General features: G+C 40.8%; 3 protein-coding genes across 5 annotated transcripts in view; 1 reads left to right on the top strand and 2 right to left on the bottom strand.

Annotated features, from left to right (window-relative positions):
* The window catches only part of STARD9 (StAR related lipid transfer domain containing 9), a 118,079-nt gene extending 114,509 nt beyond the window's left edge, over window positions 1–3,570 (bottom strand). Inside the window, exon 1 of the mRNA XM_072864248.1 lies at window positions 3,524–3,570. Coding sequence (XP_072720349.1) covers window positions 3,524–3,570 — 47 coding nt within the window. The remainder of the gene's footprint in view (window positions 1–3,523) is intronic.
* Window positions 3,571–6,351: 2,781 nt separating this feature from the next.
* Window positions 6,352–11,349, bottom strand: HAUS2 (HAUS augmin like complex subunit 2). The gene is made up of 6 exons (XM_072864882.1): window positions 11,032–11,349; window positions 10,223–10,315; window positions 8,801–8,870; window positions 7,829–7,961; window positions 7,047–7,155; window positions 6,352–6,909 (listed from the first exon to the last, which is right to left on the bottom strand). Exons 1-6 carry the CDS (start codon window positions 11,320–11,322, stop codon window positions 6,760–6,762), a joined length of 846 nt encoding a protein of 281 aa, XP_072720983.1. The 5' UTR covers window positions 11,323–11,349; the 3' UTR covers window positions 6,352–6,759.
* LRRC57 (leucine rich repeat containing 57) lies at window positions 11,187–17,283 on the top strand. Of its 3 annotated transcripts, none has more exons than XM_072864884.1 (6): window positions 11,187–11,377; window positions 12,256–12,434; window positions 13,664–13,799; window positions 14,840–15,108; window positions 15,579–15,764; window positions 16,375–17,281. In XM_072864884.1, exons 2-6 carry the CDS (start codon window positions 12,351–12,353, stop codon window positions 16,414–16,416), a joined length of 717 nt encoding a protein of 238 aa, XP_072720985.1. In that variant the 5' UTR covers window positions 11,187–11,377; window positions 12,256–12,350; the 3' UTR covers window positions 16,417–17,281. The 3 variants fall into 3 exon arrangements, with proteins under 3 accessions (XP_072720985.1, XP_072720984.1, XP_072720986.1); XM_072864883.1 differs by lacking the exon at window positions 11,187–11,377 and adding an exon at window positions 11,390–11,482; XM_072864885.1 differs by lacking the exons at window positions 11,187–11,377; window positions 12,256–12,434; window positions 13,664–13,799 and adding an exon at window positions 13,814–14,020 and having other exon boundaries at window positions 16,375–17,283.
* Window positions 17,284–19,136: the final 1,853 nt, after the last annotated feature.

Here is a 19,136-nt window from a genome sequence, read left to right as displayed (position 1 = left end):
AGCACCCCACTGCAGACTGTGGTGTTGGCGTACTCCACAGCAGAAATCAAGAAAGAAAAAGATACAACATTCCTAGTTCACATAGTTACGTGCTAGCATTGAAAGCGTTTCCATCAACAGCTTCTGACTGACAGCCAAAAATAACATTACGCTTTCCTTACAAAAGTTTAATATCTAATAGACCAAGCATTAAGATGTCCGGAAATAAACCATAAAGGGATTTCACCAGTTCCCCGCTCCTACTTAATACCTGATTTTTACCTATTGCTATAGTCAATTTATAGCACCCATTCAAGCTTTCATATTTCATTCTGAGGGGGAAATGTATTTACACAGAACTAGTATCCATGTAACCACAAAGTAACAAATCTTCTTCAGTATGTAGAATAGTAAATGTATAATAAAGACTTTTTTAAAGCAACATCACTCCAGGGAACACATTTGAGGGAATTTAGTCCCAGGACAACATTTTGGTGATAAAAAAAATCATTTAGTCTGTTACAGAATGACTGATGGCATTATGAAGAACATTGGCTACAAGCTATTTAAAGTTCAGGCAAAGGAAAAACGTCTGCATTCTGTATAACTGTACTCACTTTATGACTATTGGGGATTATTTGCGCAGAGGAGCTCTCTGTCAAAGAATGCATTGTGATGGGTGCCATACAGGCACAGAACAAAAAGGTCACTCTTTGCCCTATGCTAAATAACAAGTTGCAGATGTGATTAATATGGTTTATAAAAAATGGAAACTTTAAACAGAAAGCAGGATTTTATGAACTCCCGTATTCACATCTTTTAACATCTGAATATTCCATAAATTTTAAGATGCAAAACCAGTGTTCATCTGCCATTGTAAATTAAATTAAAAGAAGCAATGAGCAAGTAAAGTTTGTACAATAGTCTAGAAACAACCAACCCACCCTCTAGTTCTAGCCTTTGCCCTCAGCTTTTCAATTTTGGGGACTCCTAAAAAACAAAGTTTAATATTTTTGGCTGGAACTGCAATTGTACACATTACAGTACTTCAACCCAGTTGAACTGAAATTTTTATGCAGGAAGTTTTTCTTTTTAAAGCACCTAAGACATCCTAGGAGCTCTGGCAACATGGGTACCTGTTAGAGGCAATCATGGCGTGTGTGTATAGGAGAGGGTGAGAGTCTTGTGTGACCACAATATGGAAGTGGTATAAGAAGCTGGAATAGAAAGAGCAGGCCCTTATCCCCACTGAGAGCTTTAGCCCTTTCAATCTCTATCAAGATTACTTTAAGCCTTCATATATTTGGTATTTGCCTTGAAGTCATTATATTTGGACGATTTTGGTCAAGGCTAGAAAGCAAGTTCTCGTGTCAGAGCCTTCACAGAGAACATCCAATCGCTTCCCCGTCCCTTTTATAACATATAAAAATCCATCTTGAAACACATTTGCTGACCTCACCTGTGGCAACACAGTACAAGGAATAAATGGCCTATTGCCTTTAGGGTCAAATATCACAAGACTGGTCTCTGCCTCCCCATCCCATCATTTACACTGCCACAGGTTGAGCAGGTGGAATTATTTAACAGTTTCTTCTCATATTACCTCCCGGGTTTCCACTCTCACCTTCGTACAAACATTTCCATTTCAGTGCCAGAGTAGTTTCTCCCATGTGCAGGAGGCTGTCCACCTTTCTAATCCCACCCTCCTCTCCAAGATACACTCCCGACCAAACAGCTGGCCCGTGCTGACTGTGTTGAAGGTTTTCCTGTTTATCACACCTTATCTGACAGAGTTATAGGTGCTGTTCAATGTTATAATGATACAGGCACTGTTATGCACTGCTTAATGCTACCCATCGGAGAAGACACATTAAGACAGACACAGTGCAAAGTTCCTTACCAAGGAGGATCTGGTGAGAGGGAAGATTACACCCCTGCCAATTCAGTCTTTGGCCTCTCTTCCCCAACTGCTAAGAAACACTCATTTTAACTTATGTCTACAGGAGACCCTACCAAGTCCACTGCATAATTGCAAATAGGCAGCCAAATGCTATTGTGGAAGAAACAAATATGTCATTGACTGCACAATGAAATACATCGCCAAGTTGGACTTTTAAATACTTTCGATCTCCACTGAACTCTGCAAGACTGAACCAAAAGCGTCCTATGGTCTGGATAACTTAGTATCATTACCAAATTGTCATTTAATGTCAATACTTAGCAATTGTGTACTGTTTTTTATTTCTAGAGAGCATAATGGCAATCTATTTAACCAGTAAATACTAAGAATGTCTAACAATACAGAAGAAAATAAAAATCAAATAATATCTCCAACACTAAAGCAACACTAAACAATGAAAGGCTAAACTTAGCTTACTTCTGTGCTGCAACTCTTCTTACAATAGGCCAGTGTCTATTAAAATCTGCTCCATTCACAGCTGTGCAATAAATCAGATCAATATTACCCAATCTGTTTTTTAATGAAATTATGGACAAAACATTTTTTAAATCAGTTAGTTTTGAGTTAAAGGTAAAATATATTGAAAACCTGTAAATTACTTTCCACCTTTCCCTTTTTATATTTAAGGCTAGCAGGTTTGTTTTTTAAATTTTATTCAACACTCTCTGGCATCTTGTCTTGCAAAAAATCCATCGACAAATAAGAATTTAGAAGTGCAAAATATGCTACTGTATTGCCGGCTAAATGACTAGGCTGGTTTTCAGGCTAGACAACTCTTCAAGAATCATTTTCTCTACTGCATGAAAGAGTTATTTATCACAGAAGTCCATGCAGTCAGAAGACAACATGAGGGCCTCATGCTAAAAAGAAAGGCAGCATCAAATCAAAGACTGGCCCTCAGAGCTCATGCCACATTTCAAGCCATTTCTGCCTGACGGGCTATAGCGTTTCTCCAACAGGAGAAGTAAATTACCAGCCACTGAAATTTGGGCTACTTGCTTTTTCTCTTTCTTTTCCTCCCCGAATTTCCAAAGTCTGCAAGGTTTTAATTAGGTATTATATCCAAACAACACCAGAGCATTGTGCTACGGCATCTTCTTGTTTGTGGGAGTTGTCTTCAAGCCATATAATTTAGCTTTTGGGATTTCTATTGGAGCCAAGCAAGCCGGGGAGGGAGCGGAGCTGAGCGACAATGGGAATATCCGGCTCTGCCTCCCGCTGGAAAAAACAGCAACAACAAAAGGGGAAGGGAAGATTCCCTCACACTGGATGACAATTGTCCTATTTTGGGGAGCTCAGGAAGAGGGAAGGCAGCCTAACTGCTCCAGGGGCGACTCTTCCAAGAAAACTTTCCAAGCTTTTAGTGACCCGCAGAGAAGAGTCCCGCCGCTCCTCGAACCTCACCGTTAAGCTCCCCCGCGCCTGCTGTCCCTCCCTCAGTCCCAGCTAAGCCACCCCACCGCGGCGACCCCGGCCCCGCCGACGGGACCAGCGGCACCCCGCCGCCCCTCGCAGCCGCCCCGTATCAGCCCCGCTGCCGCGGCGACCGGGACCTCCCCGTCCCCCCTTCGCGCCCCGCCGCACCTTTTGCTGAGAGGCCGGACCCGCACGGCCACCTTGACGTTAGCCATGGCTCGGCTCACGCCCAGCAGCCGCGGCCGCCCGCGCCCCGGCCCCGCATCACGCCCCCGGCGCAGCGCCCCAGCGCCCGGGGAGGAGCCGAGCCGCCCGCCCGCCCCGCCCCGGAGGGGAGGGCCCGGCCCAGCCCGGCCCAGGCAGCCCCCGCGGGAGCGGGAGGGAAACCTCCCCGGGCGCAGAGGAGGGGTTTCGGGAAAACTCTCCCCAAAGCAGCCGCGCGGCAGCCTCGCCAGCGCCCAAAACGGGTTTTTCCGCCTAAAACACGTCCGCCCGGGAGAGCGGGACCTCCAGACCAAGAGACGGTGGTCTCACGCTTAAAGTCGCCAGGGATACCCCCGCTCCCCCGGCAGCACCACCAAATGCTCATTTGCAGCAGCGTAACAGCCCGGATTTTACTGGCGAGTTTAGATGGGTGCTGCCATGAAGATACTACTAGGGACTACCCAAGAGAAACCAATTTGTTTCTAAGTAAAAACCTGTCAGGCTAATCCTACGTACGTTTGACCACATTTCTCTTCCTAGTAACGTGCAGGCGATCAGAAAGCCAGCACTGTTTAAAGTACAAAGCACTCCACATTTAATTAATTCGACAGTAATTTAAGGAAGGTAAGTATCCCTTCCTTACTAGTGCTAAAGGAAAGTGTTTTAAATTCCTTTGAAAACCTCCAGCCTTTATGTGGGTTGTATTTATTGTGTAAAATACAATTCTGAAACTTCCAAAGGACTGTAATTGAAATCAGTGTCAAACTGTTGCATTGACAAAGGTTTTGCACTTAGAGTAATACAAAAACCACCAAAAGTTTAAAAAAATTGCTTTTCGAATATTGTCCCTGTCAGCTACCGACATTATTGTGAAGACATGAGAGCAAGCAGCATTGGCTGCATGCATAAACAAGACACCAGGCTCAACAGACAATTCTTGTTTGGTTTTTGCCAATGGTGTTTCTCATTTTTAACTGGACTTTTTCTGGTTTTGCATTTTGAAATGAGAAACTTGGAGCTATATCTGAACATCATATATTATCATACATTACAGTCCATTTAAACAACTTCTGTTTAAATTGCCTTTTAACTGTACTATTTATTCGTACTTTAAGTATAGTTCTCCTCATCAGTCAATTTGCCTTAAGCTCCAGAAACCTTAAATCTAAATGAAAAAGACACCACAATACAGAAACCTTCAGAGTGAAGTATGGGACGTATCCTTTAGAGCCAACACTTTTCCCAACTCATGACCCACCACAGAGATGCTGAAATGAATACCTACAAGCTGAGAATCACTCTTTACTTCAATAGATTTATCCCTTTAATCATCCTAAAGAATGAATTGGTATGTCAATAGCAAACAGTATTAGCTAACCTCTACAATCTCCATAGTCAACTCTCCAATAACAGATACAGTAAAAGAAGAAAGTATGCTTGACTCCTTGGGATATGGCAAAAACACGTATTTGTCTTCATTTCAAGAAATTATAATGAACAAACTAACTAGAAATGTTTTCATCCTATTTCTGGAAGCATTAAATTACAACAGCTTTAATTTGGCCAACCTAAATCATCACTGTAAGACAATGAGAGAGAGGTTAAGCCTGTGATAGATGCACAGGACAATGATTCCAGAAGTCTGGATTCTGTTTCTTCCCATTTCACAGACTGTGCAAAGCATTTTCAGTTAAAATGCCAGCTCCTCCTCTGCAATTGTGTCTAAGACCTTTGTTTACACATCTGAAATGAGAATGAAGTGGGACTTTCGACTCAAGTCCTGCAATGACATGTAGGAAGCGTTCACACAAAGTGTTCCAAGTTTATGGGACTCAAATGCCGGTTTATATTCTCAGATCCTATCTATTGACATTCTGCTTGACTTAATCCAAATTGTTTCTATCCTTTTAACTTTTCTCAACAGCAGCAGAGAGGAACATCAGCTACACTTACATAGTATACTCGAGAGTTTTTAAGCTCTACTCCTTGACATCACCAGCAGAATGATGTAGTCTACAAAGATTAAAATAGGATTCTCAGAAAATTTCAAATATCGAGTAGACCAAATACAAGTAAGTCAGATCAGAGTGTGCTCAACAAAGAATCAAAGTAGAATTAAGGAATAAATCTTTAAGTTTTTATGCAATAATCAGAGAAACGACAGTGAAATTTGTGTGGTATTGAGCCACCTAGTGGTTCCTTTCAAAAAATAAAGGGCTCTTACTTTCAGAAATCAACAGGTTGGATGTATGAAGAATTCAGATAACAAACGATACAACAGTCAAAACGAATACATCTGCACCACCTCCAGTTTGCCCTGTATCCTGAATACAAAACTGGACATCCTCCAAAGATAATCGACTGTCCTGGTTTATAGACATCCTGCCAGCGTCATTTTACCAACAAGTCTTTTCATGATGTAAAAGTCACTAAGGTTGCAAACTGGAACAATCAATGCTTTTGCTAAATTGTCAGTCATACTCGTGGAACAAGAGTTTTATTCTAAGGGGGGAACTGAAGATAGGGCAAGCAACAGAAAAGGAGAGACTGAAGAATACATTTATCACTGTCATAGAAATGTGGTTTGCAAATCAGTAAACCTGTCATATATCACCGAGTCCATTCCTGCTTTCCCACACAACCACATCATAGCCATAAGAAACTCTAACTTAAAACTAGTTTAATTTCTTGGTTGGAACTCCCATGGAAGCATAAGCTAGGACCTAAGACTTTGCACTGTTCTTATAATTATAGGATTTTAATCACAAAATAAAACGCAAGAAACTAAAATCTTGAAATCTAGTACTTTTATTGAAGTTTTATAGTGACATACAAAATACAGTGTTTTATCAAGATGCTTATAAAAATTAACAGATACACTATAGCAAGTGCATAAGAAATATCAAAACAAATTCGCATTGATGATACAGGCTCCAAGGGAATCCTATCCAACTATTTCAAAAAGGAACTCTGTAACAGTCTCCTCAGTAGTCTGTCTTCCTATAAGCTACTGCTCATCATCCTTGTTGGTTTGTTTTTCTTTTTTTTTTCAAATAGTTGGAGAACTGTTACATAAGAACAGAAGTATAACTACCTACAAAGTCTCTGTTGGATTCAAGTACAACTATGTTGCAGTTTTCACCTGAGACCGTAAAAAGGTAGTTCTTCGAATAGCCATCCTATTTGAGGAAAACGATTTGTTAGGTTAAAGATAAGCCAAAGTCCAATTCAGCAGTATTGCAGATGCTGTCAGAATACACTTCTTTTTGCAGTTCTCTCCATTTCAATATTTGCTCTGCCAGCTCCTCCAACTCCATCACGAGCACCTCTGTTTTTGTCAAAGCAGTGTCCTGAAGCAGAAAAGAGTTGGATTTCATCTCTATTCATCCCATCAATCTAGCAGGACATAAAAATAACCTAAACAACCAAACAGCGTTGAATTCTTAATGCTGAAGGAGATAGAAGGCTCGGTTCTTTTGCTACTCACCATATTCTTCATGATGTTCGGTATCTGAGGGATGCTTCTTACAGTTTGCAAATGGGTTTCAAGCTTCTCAATGAAATTCACAGCCTCAGTCAACAACTCTACTACATACCTGTAACCAAGAATGAGCCCCCTATTCAAAAGTTGTGCAAAACAATGAGGATTTAATCCTTCCAAGCTCTTATTTCTTCCCCTGTGGGTTTTCTTAGTCCTCTTCCTCCAGTTTTACACAAGTTCCTAACCATCTAATTAATTTCTCTGCAATTACACTTCTTTTATGACTCTCAGCAACAAGTAGGGCAGGAATTACAGAAGTGAATATGCACTTCTTCAGTAACTGGGCTAGACTTTTAGGCCATGAGAAGAAGGACTATATTTTTAAAACATGTACTATGCATGTCTGTGAATCATTCACACATGTACTCTGAGCAAGGCACAGTGGAAGGAAGACACCAAATGCTAAAGTAACAATTCCTACCTATGGAGAGGCATAACGAATCAAGCATTTAACACATCCGTTTAAAACAATACATCACAATTTGTTGTGTAATCTTCAGAAGACAAAACCAATAACCTAAGCAAATATTTATAAAAATATGTATCACTACCTTTCTATGAATTTAGCAATGAGTAAACTACTAGCTTTTAGCTGAGGTTCTGCTACCATCTTTTATTTCTATTCTTCTCAATGGAAAAGTGAATGAAAGCACGCGGTTTTTACTGCCCATTAGTTCAAATTAATTTGGACTCATGCAAACAAAGAACAATTATGCCTATATGCCTACTTGTGGAAAGTAGCCTCAATAGGCAGGCTCTCTTGACATCTGGGCTTTATCAACCTCTTCCTAAGAGCCCTCTTTTCTTTCAGTACAGCTTCCAAGTGTCTGTTCATATCTTGCAAAATCTCGCATTTTTTGCCTATAAAATAAAATTGCAAAGTTGAAACTATTGTCCTGCTAAAACAAGAGCAAAATCTCTTCTAGAGAAAGACAGAAGGAAAAAGTCTGATCTATTGCACTGGACAGTTTACACTCAAGAAAGATATTGTTAATCAGAATGACTTTTGTTGGAGTGTATAGGACTTAATATCAGCATGCACCTCAAAATCATAATACTTACTTTTTAGAGACAGAGCTTTGTTAATCGTTTTACATTATTTATAGTTTTAAGTGAACTGCCTTTGAGATTAAATCAACTTCTTAAACTATACCATAGCATTGAAGTATTAAAATACGCTTCACTAGCCTAACACAGTAGTAGCAAGCTAGAATGTTTTTAAGCATCCATCAAATCGTAGTGGGAAAAGCGCGAAATAATAAAGAGATGAATACATATGCTCCCAAAACACTAAAATGAAAATCCAAGTAATTTTAGTGGCATACAGATGCAGCAGAAATACACTGAGTTACTGGAAAAGCAGCAAAGTAGCGCACAGACCAAGGAAAGGAAATCAGGTTACTGATGGTCTCTGAATTCCTGATGCTCCATTGACCCTGGGGAGCTGACCATCGACCCCCCCACACTTTTTCTGGAGAATGAGTTACACACGGAGCTTCTACTGAGACAGTAGAGAGTGCAAGTTCAAATAATATGGAAGCATTCTTTAGGGGCTCATAAAACACCTGCCATGTCTAACAAGCTATCCAGTGGAGAAAGCTGCAATAACTTCTAGAAGTGACATGTACTCAGATGAAACATTAATCTGCTGATGAAGTCATTTAACACTCTTGGTTTTTCTAAGGTACAACTGCGCTTACCTAAGTAAAAAGGGTGAGCAATGTCTGCTGTCTCCTTCTCCAACTGCAGAATTTCAGTTTTCAGTTTCTTCTACAAGAATAATAACATGAAATGAAAATGCATTTTTAACATACTTCTCCAGATATTGTTGACTCTCTTGGGGTGGGGGAGGAAGTAGAAAGGGAGAAAGCAGGAGCATGGGGGAGAGCGTGTATGTGTGAAAGAGAGCGAGCATTTGCATAAGGGCATGTTACCATGCCCTCTGGAGTGTTTCCACTATGAGGTGGGGCTTTTTTGGTCAATAGGAAAAGACTGGTTAAAAAAAAAAACAAACCAAACCAATTTGGTGATTTATTGGGAATTTGTGCTGGAAAAGACAGATCCTGCAATTCATTCCTAAAACACAGAAACTTACATCTCCTACAAAGCAGTTTCATTGTCTACATTCTATTAAAGAGTGTCTCACAGCCCCAAGTTTCCTCCTTCTGGGAAAGATTGGTTTGTGTTGTGTTGGATTTTTTTAGCTCTGGGAGAAGCGCTCTCGTGTGCAACTCCTAGCTTTACTTCTTTCCAGTGATAAAACAGCACAAGAGCAGCAGATACCGTCCACTGGCTGGAAGAGTTGTGGTCTTTTTGGCTAGACAAGAGAAGACTGAGGAAAGTATAGAAGAGGATGACATATCAGTCTCTCAGGACACATAGAGAACTTTGCTTTTCTTGATCACGGAGGAGAGGACAAAAATAAACCTGCTTCACTCATAGCATATTACAAAGTACTCTCTCTGACAACTGTTCATGTGAAACCTTCCAGCAAAAGAGGCTAAATAGCCACCTTACTGGGAGCTGTTTGTTCCTTCTGCCTGTCAATACAGGATGATGCCAGCTGTTTAACTCATTCTCCAAAAAAGTAAATGGCAAATTTGTCACACTGCTTTGCAGTAAGGCTTTGTAGCTGCTGGAGCCCACATTGTGTAACAATAAACACAGTTTTTGTACCAGCAAGCAAACGCTCAGAAAACATTACCATAAAATACAAGCCAACAGCAATTCAGGCAGTAGGAAATGACTGAGGTTACCTCTTGCTAATCAACAAAATGGTCTAGCTGCCTATAAAGAAACACATTTTTGTGAACTGAAGTCAACTACAAATTCTTATTTGTTCTTCAGTTTCTTCAAAAAACTTCAGGTAACACTTCAGTCAAAGATACAGGCTGCTGCGTCTGTCCAGTTGTACCAAAACTTTAGTTTCATAATTTTCTTCTTCTCTTTATGACAACTCAGTCCACTGGGGAAAAAGTGCCAACTGTTGAACAGCTGAACTGCTAAAAAAAAGCCAAAACATGAAACAATAGCATGTGGCAGTCCAATACCTCATCAGGTGCCACATATTATCTCTAAGTATTGAAGTGGTGAGTGTACACTGACAACAGTAAAGGCTGTACCTCATTGATTTCAGCTTGAATGTTTGCCATTTTTTCCATCTCTGAGAATTTCACAAAGCACGGGGCTTTTCTACAGGTTAAATCCAATGTCTCCTGTGAAAGGAAAACAACAGGAAAAGATGCAGTCAGCAGCAAGAACATATCAGGCAAATTCTGAAGATTGGCTTTTAATAGTCTAAAGTTACTGTTAATCTCTTGCACTATGCAATACAGTAAATTTCACCTGAGCAACTCATAAAATACATGCGTTGTTTGGGGAAAATGAACGTAAGTGAAAATAAAATTTCATAAAAGGAGGTATGAGAGCACTTTCAATAATACTGGCTTGCATGCTGCTGGAACACGCTAGAGAGCATAAAAAAACCCTCATGTCTACCCTCCAGAAAAATACACACCAGAAGGTACGGTTATTCCTGGTAAGGAAAGCTGCCATCAGCCAAAAACACAAGAGATCCCACAATAAAAGGAAAAACTTCTCTACCTTTCAAATTAACAAGTATTTACACAAACAGTAACAGGGTTTAGCACTTTCGTCTTATTTCAAGACACACAGCCGGCGCTGCAGCAGGTAAAGCACTAAAGCACAGGTTTGTCAACCTGGAGGCTGAGCGTGAGGCACTGCACCCGCAGTCAGGACACACGTACTTGGACGACGGGCACAGAGGGAAGGGAGCTGCGACACAGCACCTGAGCCACGGCTTCTCCCAGCCTTTACCACAGGTAGCTTTTGTCACGCCACTCTTTTCCCCGCAGCCGCCAGCTTGCACAGCCGCTCCAGCGCGGCCCCCTCCGGGCCCCCGGGCCGTTACCTGGCTCACGACGCCCGCCGCCACGCACCGCGCCAGCAGGGCGGCCGCCGCCGTGGGCTGCCCCGCCTCCCAATGGCGGCGGGCGGCCGCAGCGCCGCTCCGCTCCTCACCGCCCTGCGCGCCTCGCTGCCGGCTCAGCTCCAGCGCCCCGGCCGCGGGCCCGGCTGCCCCGCGGGGCCCGGGTCTGGCGGCCGCCGTCGCTGCGGAAGCGGGGCGGCGACGCCCCGCCATGCTGGGTGTCCCGGAAGCCCGGGCGGATAGAGGCATCCATGGCCGGCGGCCGGCCGCCATGCTGGGTGTGACAGGAAAGGGGAGGGGTGACACGCGTCCGGTTCCGGGGCAGCCGGTAAGTGCTTTGGGAGCGTCGGTTCTCGAAGGGCGGAGGCGGAGCGCGGGGGAGGGTGCGGGGGGCTCCGCTGCCGCGGAGCGTCGGTGTGCGGCGCCTGTACAGGTGGGCCGGGCCGGGCCGGGCTGGGCTGGGCCGGGCTGGGCCGGGCCGGCTGCCCCTGCCGGAGCTCCCTGCCGTGGCGGGTCCAGGGCGAGCGCCAAGCAGCCGCGGTGGGGCCGGGGGGGGGGTGAGGCGGAGGGGCCGGGGCCTGCAGCGGGTCACTACTGGCTTTGCCCCGTGCCGAGGGTCCTGCTGACCCGCTTCTAGCCGTTGCGGCAGGGAGCGCTTCTTCTCTTGGGCTCCTTCTCCCGGCTGTTTACGTGCCGTATTAGGCTTTGTTCCCCACCTCCCGGCTACAAACCTGGCACTAATCCTTCGGCCTGTAACCCGGCGTAGTTTGTCGTGGGGATTAACCCCTGCTGGAGTTATGGGAGATGGATGTCGTGTGCCTGCAGCTAGAGTCACAAGAAAGGAGTCAAGTCTCTAAATGAAACAAATGTTTCCAAAAAACCAAATAAAGCTGTAGTATTGAAAGCAGGTCAGTGCTGGTAGGTGCCGCTAAAATCACGGCCAGTCTCCGTGGAGAATCTCCTTACACTACTGGGCCCTGAAAGAGGCAAAATGTGGAAAGTATGCAAATTTTCCACTTATATTTGTTGCATCATTTCAATATGCAAACTGCTATAGTGAAGGCACCTTAAGCTAGGTAAATCTTTTAAGTTCTAGATTTTAGTTATGAGGGAGATGAAAACGTAGCAGTGAAATGGTTCAATGTGTTGAGATGCTTGTACTGTTGAAGACACGTAAAATGACTTTTTAAATTTGGTTTATCACAGAGACTTTGGATTGCAGTTTTCCAGTGCAGAATAACTGAGAGAAACTCGCTGAGACTATCACTCAAACTCTGTATGCTTGACAAAGAACTGTTAGGATGGGAAATAGTGCATTAAAAGCTCACCTGGAGACAGCACAGAAAACTGGTGTGTTTCAGCTAACGGGAAAGGGACTTACAGAGGTAATGTAACTAGTGGAAACATGGCTGTTTGTGTGTATGACTGACAATTTTGGAAAGAAATTTCCACCTGATTATCGTAGTGCACTGTGTACGTGTATTTCTCATAAATAGTGATGGATAATATTATTTCAAGATTTTTTTTTCCTTTTTGCAGAGCAGATTTTTGCTTGCACTGTCTTCTGATTGAGGATTTGTCTGTCAGGACACTTGCGTGCTTCTGATCTTGTGCTTTAGAGTGCATGCATATTCAAGAAGTACTAGTTATGATGTTGTTGTGCTTTTTAAAGAAGGGCTGTAAACTTGGGGGGGGGGGGGGAAGTAATTGTTCCCTATTGACCATACTGTTCCCTAGAAAGATACTCCACAGTTTGTCAAGTTTAGATACTTACGCTGTATTTAATTGTAGTCATATGAATAGTCAGTACAGGCTGTTCACTGGGCAGGAAGCATCTTGAAGTTTATTATATCAGAAATTGCCTTGACTTTGACTGAACTGCAGAAAAACACAGAATGTCTTGGAACCATAAATCTAGTAACAATTCACAGGATAGCCAAAATAACTATATTGCAGTAATTTTCCATGACACTTCTAAAGTATCTTCTTCCACTGTCCTACTTCTCTCTTCCCTTTTCCTCTGCCAAACTGAAGGAGAATCAAAACCACTGGTCTATTGACCAGGACTTGCTGATGATGATTGTCAGATTTTTCTTTTTTCGGCTCAGTGCCAAGTGCAGATTAAAGTGGTACAGGATGTAAATAAGAATAAGGAAAATGGTTTACATAATTATTTAAAAAGGAAAGTAAGAGAAAAGTTTCCCAATCCTACTCTGCTAAAATATAGAGTTGTTAACTAGCTGTAGAATATTTTTAAATGACAGGCATGTTTAAGAGAAACACACAAGAGGACTAAAACATAAACAAGCTTGTATCCTGGTATACTTCCTTTTCCCTTTTTAATTTAAATTCTTTGTCTTAAAAACTACTCTTTCTAGATGTTTGACTGTCTCCTTTATATCCCTTTTCCCTTCCTCAGATGAAAAAATATTTTAAAAACTATGTATTAAGCAAATTTGCCAACTTAGTTGCACACTGTGGTGATTGGGCATTGTGATACATATGACAGTATGTAATAGCAATACAAATTTCAATTAAAATTTTAAGCTGTGTAACTTGAGCATTCAAAGTTGTATCAACTATTTAAATGCTGTATCTCTTTTCTCCCCCATAGTTTCCCGAAGATCTGCAGAAGCTAACAAGCAACTTAAGGACAATAGACTTGTCGAACAACAAAATAGAGCTCTTGCCACCACTCATTGGAAAATTTTCCTTTTTGAAGAGCCTTGTTCTAAACAACAACAAACTGAGTATGCCTGCTAATTAATATCTCCACAGATTTTAAAAATAATAACCTGACTTCTCTGATCAGAAACTAAATTTAATGATTTAACTCTCACAGGATGTAAATGGGGAGTTTAGTCACTTAAACTGAAATCTTTGGAATTCATGTACAGGAAAAAAACCCCAAACCATAAATTCTTCAAAACTAGTTGCCAACTTAGTTGTATTATCAGTTTTACAATGACATGTAAGTACTTAAAACCATAAAATGTTCTGTGCTGTGACTTGTCTGATCTGAAGGTTTAAGTGTCAGATGGTTTAGTATTTGCATAGAGAAGAGGTAATGAAGATGATCTGTAGAAAATGTTGCTGGTCATTCAATGGTTGTTATGGTTTCCGTTGGACAAACGTCCAACTTTATGGAAAAATTAGGATGAGGTGAAGAAACTAACTTTTTCATGCGTTGTGTATTATCTGCCTTTGTGAAAAACAAACATAATTTACAAACCTGTTTGACTCTGTAGTGGAACTCAGGGAGTGCTATGGGTTATACACGTGTGTAGGTAGAATGAGGGATGAATGAACGCCAGCAGAGCTTACCTGGTGAGGCTTATATGCTGGTATGATACGATATGAATTATCTGAGAACTTACTTTTGAGTGAGTTAAGTAATACCTTTGAAGGGCTGCTGCAGACCTGAAGCTGTGAATTTTGTGTTACTTCGAATGTCATAGAATACATTTGCAAAGTGGTTAGTAAAGAGTATAACTGATAGTGTAAAACCCTCTCAGAGCAGTGTTTTCAGCCTGTGAAAAAGGCAAGGTCTGCCTTGTCTGCAGATTATTTTTAAGATATTTATGGAAGATGGTTAAAAAGCATGTGTTGTTAGTGGGCTTAAGTTTCTGTGCAGGAATCTGTGCCTTCATTGGAAAATGGGGAGGAATCCTGTGAGAAATTACTGTAATATAGCACCGTTTTCCATGCAGAAGCTTATTTGACTTAAATGGGTATTAATGTTTACTGCTTTTTGTTTAGGTCATTTCTTTGTTCTGTCATTTATTTCTAGCTGCTTTACCTGAGGAGCTGTGTAAACTGAAAAAACTGGAAACACTACACTTGAATGGCAATCACTTGAGGCAGCTACCAGCTGCATTTGGGCAACTTGCAGCTCTCAAAACCCTGAGCCTTTCTGGAAACCAGCTTCGGACTGTGCCTGCACAACTCTGTGGTCTTCACCACTTGGATGTGGTAGATCTTTCCAAAAACCAGATCCAAAATGTACCCGACACTGTGGGAGAATTGCAGGCTATTGAGCTCAATTTGAATCAGAATCAGGTCTGGTAACTGAGACACTACGGGCATGTAGATTTAGGACATGGTTTATCTTGGATTTAGCACATCCACAGAACATAAGCTGAGATTATCAAAACTTTGTAGCTAAAAGACATCTCCTGGACACAACAGAAATGAGGGATCATAACTAGAATTTGTGTACTGATACATCCAACTGCCTGATTTGACTAACTAACAAATCCTGAATTTAATCATACAAAAAATTATTTTAACAGTTCTTGAGTAGGAATCTGATAAACAGATGTGTATGTAATCCTGTCATCATGGAAGAAAAAAAAGTTACTTGGATTTTTTGACCATTATTGTTGCTTACACATTAAGTAGTTACTGTTATTGTAGTTTATATTTACAACATGTTAATTGCTTCATGTTAGTCTGACACACAAATCACTTTAAGTAATCATGGGTCACTAAACATTTTAATGCCTTTTCTGGTTTTCTATTTCTACCAGATTTCTCAGATCTCAGTGCAGATCTCCCACTGTCCACGCCTCAAAGTCTTGCGTTTAGAAGAAAACTGTCTAGAACTCAGCATGCTTCCTCAGAGTATCCTCAGTGATTCCCAGATCTCACTGCTTGCAGTGGAAGGTAACCTCTTTGAAATCAAGAAACTCAGAGAACTGGAAGGTTATGACAAGGTTTGTGTCTTTTTTTTTTTTTTTTTTTAATGAAGCTTCTGGTGAAGTCCTTACCCAGTACCTCCTCACAATACTAAGATTTTATGCTGGTGAATAAAAGCACAGTCTACTGGTTTTGTTCCTGGTACTGGATTCATAACTAACCTCTAAAAAGAATTTCAAGAGTTTTTCAAAGATTAACTTTCTCATAGGATTCAGGATCAGTGTTCTTTTCATCAGCATCTTTTGAAGGGTAGCTAATGATGACAGGTTTGTGAAGGAGTAAGTCTTCACTTTGATGGGACAAAAAATAATGGATGCTTCCTATTATGCAGCATTCTTAACTGTTTAATGTTAGTTCATCCTTAACACTTGAGATCTTACTGTTCAGCACTGTGAGGACTTTCTTTCTAGAATATTAATCTGAATTACAGCGAATGGCAGAAAGGGGTTTTTTTTGTTGTGTTGTTTGTTTTTTTTTTAAATTAAAGCTCTAATGGTTGTGTCTAGGAAATGCAAATATGCTTTAGATGCAGAGTGCTTTTGAGTCTGAGAGCAGAAGCTTAGCTGCTTTCAGTAGAGAATTGTATATTATTTTCTGAATCTTAGATTTATTTTTTTTTCTTTGTAGTACATGGAACGATTCACAGCTACCAAGAAGAAGTTTGCATGATCATTTTTCTGACCCTGTGTATTCCCAGTAAGAAGAGTTAGTGACTGAAGCACTTGTTTCACTGACTTAAACCAAGACCAATGATGGAGATGATCAGAGTACTCCTCCTCTAGTAGTCTGATACGGTCTGTTAAGGCCACATGGAATAAACTTGAACTAGAGAACATGGGTATTGAACTCATGAACCTGCCCAGGGGCCAGTTTTGATTTTTGTGCCACTACAGCTTTTAACACAATAGATGTTCTCCTTTGTCAGGGCTTGTTCTTTAACAGAGAAAGGGAATGAGCGTTTCAAAGTTGCCAGTTCCCTTTTGTCAGGAAGCTGGCTGTTGATTTGCAAGAGGATTATTTCTCCTGGAAACATTTTTCCATGATAGCACATGGAAGTTCTACCACCAAAGCAGATCTGAAACATTGTTATGTCTTACAGTAAGCACTATTCTACAGAGAAGAACTTTTACAGATGAAGTTTTAGTTTATAACCTATATAAGTTTTTTATGAAGCACAAATAGTTGTGGCTAAGTTAAGTGTCTTATTAACTGCTTCCAGTAAACAAATCATGGTTTGAGCATCCTTCATTCATATTTTACTGTATGGGCTTTCTTTTCCCATAAGCAAGAATTGCACTACAGTCCACTTCTGCTTGAGCTGTGTCAAATAAAAATGAGGTTCACCTTCAACATATGCAGTAAAAATGTGTATTGCTGGAAAATATAATATCCTTGCACTGACTCCTTGTGTACAGAGCAATGCTGAAAGTTTTAGTCATCAGCCTACTGCTGCTGCCTTATTATGAAAAGCACCTAGAAAGAGCTAAAAATGTATGCAATTATGTAACTTATACTGAAAATGAAAGTGTACTTGTTTATTTTAGTAAATCATTTTCAAAAAATAATTTCCAGTTTATTTGGTGTAACTGCTGCTGCTGTCACTTTAACAAGTGGTACTAAGCTATCACTGAAAGCCATCACTTAGGTACTTGGTTCCATCAGTTGTTGGCAACAGCTATACTTCAAGTGCTTTGAGAATGCAGAGGATTTGAGTATGTCAGCACTGGTGGCAATTCAGTTAATATGTACTGCACGCTCAAAACAGTGAAGTAGGAGCTGTACTAAGTACACTTCTTGGCAAGTGTTCTTGATCTGTTCCTAATAAGACTGTCTTACAGGTAATCACAGATTAACTACTGTTCTATACTTGAGCTTTCCTACATGAGACAAAGGCATTTAGACAGCAAAATCCTTAAAGTTGCTGGTGTAATCATCAAGTGTATTCAATGTCTTATGCCATCTGCAGTTAAGAAAAATGGAGTGACCTCTGTGCCAATCTTTTTCCTCAATGTAATTAACTACAATTAAGATTAGCAAAAAGCAGTTGTTTTATAAGATGCTCAGAAGAGGTATCTAGTTCTCTGACCTCACTGATGTCTTACTTCAATTCTTACGTAGTAATACCTATTATATAAGAGTGTTTTAGAAACATCAGCTCCTTATTCAAAGGATGGATGAGATCCATCGTTAAACAGGGAACCAGTTTTACTTAAGAACCCCCATTCCAGGTGTTACTTTATGGAAAAGCTATCTTTCTGTAAGAAGCAGCTGACAGCAGACAATGTTTACTAGGCTACTTTGTTTTGCAAGACATAACTAGGGGAGTGCTTTAAGAACACAACCTGTATGTTACCATAATGCAAGGCCCTGTATAGTCAGAAATCAATTCAGCTTCATACTAATACACTCCACAGATTATGTAAAAATTCAGCAGTGATAGTTTAAACGCCCCCGGCCTGTTTTAAGTTCAGCTCCTTCCATTTGATACCTAAATCCCATTTGAAGGAGTAGCTTTTTTTTTTCCTAGAGATATGCCACACAAGACATCCACAGAACAAAGCCCCTGAGTTAGCAGATTCCCCCTTTGCATGAGAAAGGAGCAACTCACCAACTCGGGCAACTACAAAGGAGTGGTCTGTCATCAATATGGATGCACTTGGCAATGTTGTGCTGTGGTTTTGGGGTTTTTGTGTGTTTGTTTTTTTAACTGCAAATATTATAATATGCTGCTTCTCTCAAGTTTAACATTTGTTTATCAGGAAGAGATAGTAGATTGAACATTTTAAAATTATGAAGTCAGCATTGCTATTAAAAAATTCTTACTGCTGCCAGAAGTATTTGAGATAGTAAGTCAACATTTCTCATTTATGTATGCATTTAGTTAGTACATTTATAAACCTTTCAATTACTCTGTTAGGCTCCTTTGCTACCTTGGAGTTATGACAGCTATCAAAAATTTCGTAAAGCACAAGGGAGAAAACACAGTGCAATACCCTGAATGGTACTGAGTTAGTCCTGGATTAGCCAAATTTGTTTCAAAAGAGAGGAAGAGTATTTCTGCTTCAATAATAAAAATAAAAGCTGGCTGACACCCTCACACATTTTAGGTCATAGCAAGAAATAACTGTTACCAAGTCACTTAGTAGAAAACTGTTCTGTACATTTCAGCATTACACATACTGTGTTTCTCAGTTTTCCCTTCTCACCACACCCACTCTACAAGTAACACTATAAAACAACTTTATTTCCATGCAGTTATACTTGCAGCTTTTTAGTTTTGGAATTATCGAGACAGAAAATGTTACCCTATTTAACAGTATAAATAATTCATGTATTTTGTGTCAGACCTATTTTACTTGCTCTCCAATTTTCCATTGCAGTCAGATACA

The sequence above is a fragment of the Ciconia boyciana genome, chromosome 6 (assembly GCF_034638445.1).
Source record: "Ciconia boyciana chromosome 6, ASM3463844v1, whole genome shotgun sequence".
Taxonomy (NCBI): domain Eukaryota; kingdom Metazoa; phylum Chordata; class Aves; order Ciconiiformes; family Ciconiidae; genus Ciconia; species Ciconia boyciana.
This window is presented reverse-complemented; position numbering and strand designations above follow the sequence as displayed.

Coding starts and splice junctions, on each gene's coding strand:
- HAUS2 (XM_072864882.1), bottom strand. CDS start 11,322: ATGGCGGCCGGCCGCCGGCCATGGATGCCTCTATCCGCCCGGGCTTCC. Junction 7,156..7,828: donor ATTGAGGCTACTTTCCACAA/GTAGGCATATAG, acceptor TCTTGGTTACAG/GTATGTAGTAGAGTTGTTGA. Junction 6,910..7,046: donor CGAACATCATGAAGAATATG/GTGAGTAGCAAA, acceptor TTTCTGCTTCAG/GACACTGCTTTGACAAAAAC.
- LRRC57 (XM_072864884.1), top strand. CDS start 12,351: ATGGGAAATAGTGCATTAAAAGCTCACCTGGAGACAGCACAGAAAACT. Junction 13,800..14,839: donor TCTAAACAACAACAAACTGA/GTATGCCTGCTA, acceptor ATTTATTTCTAG/CTGCTTTACCTGAGGAGCTG. Junction 15,109..15,578: donor TCAATTTGAATCAGAATCAG/GTCTGGTAACTG, acceptor TATTTCTACCAG/ATTTCTCAGATCTCAGTGCA.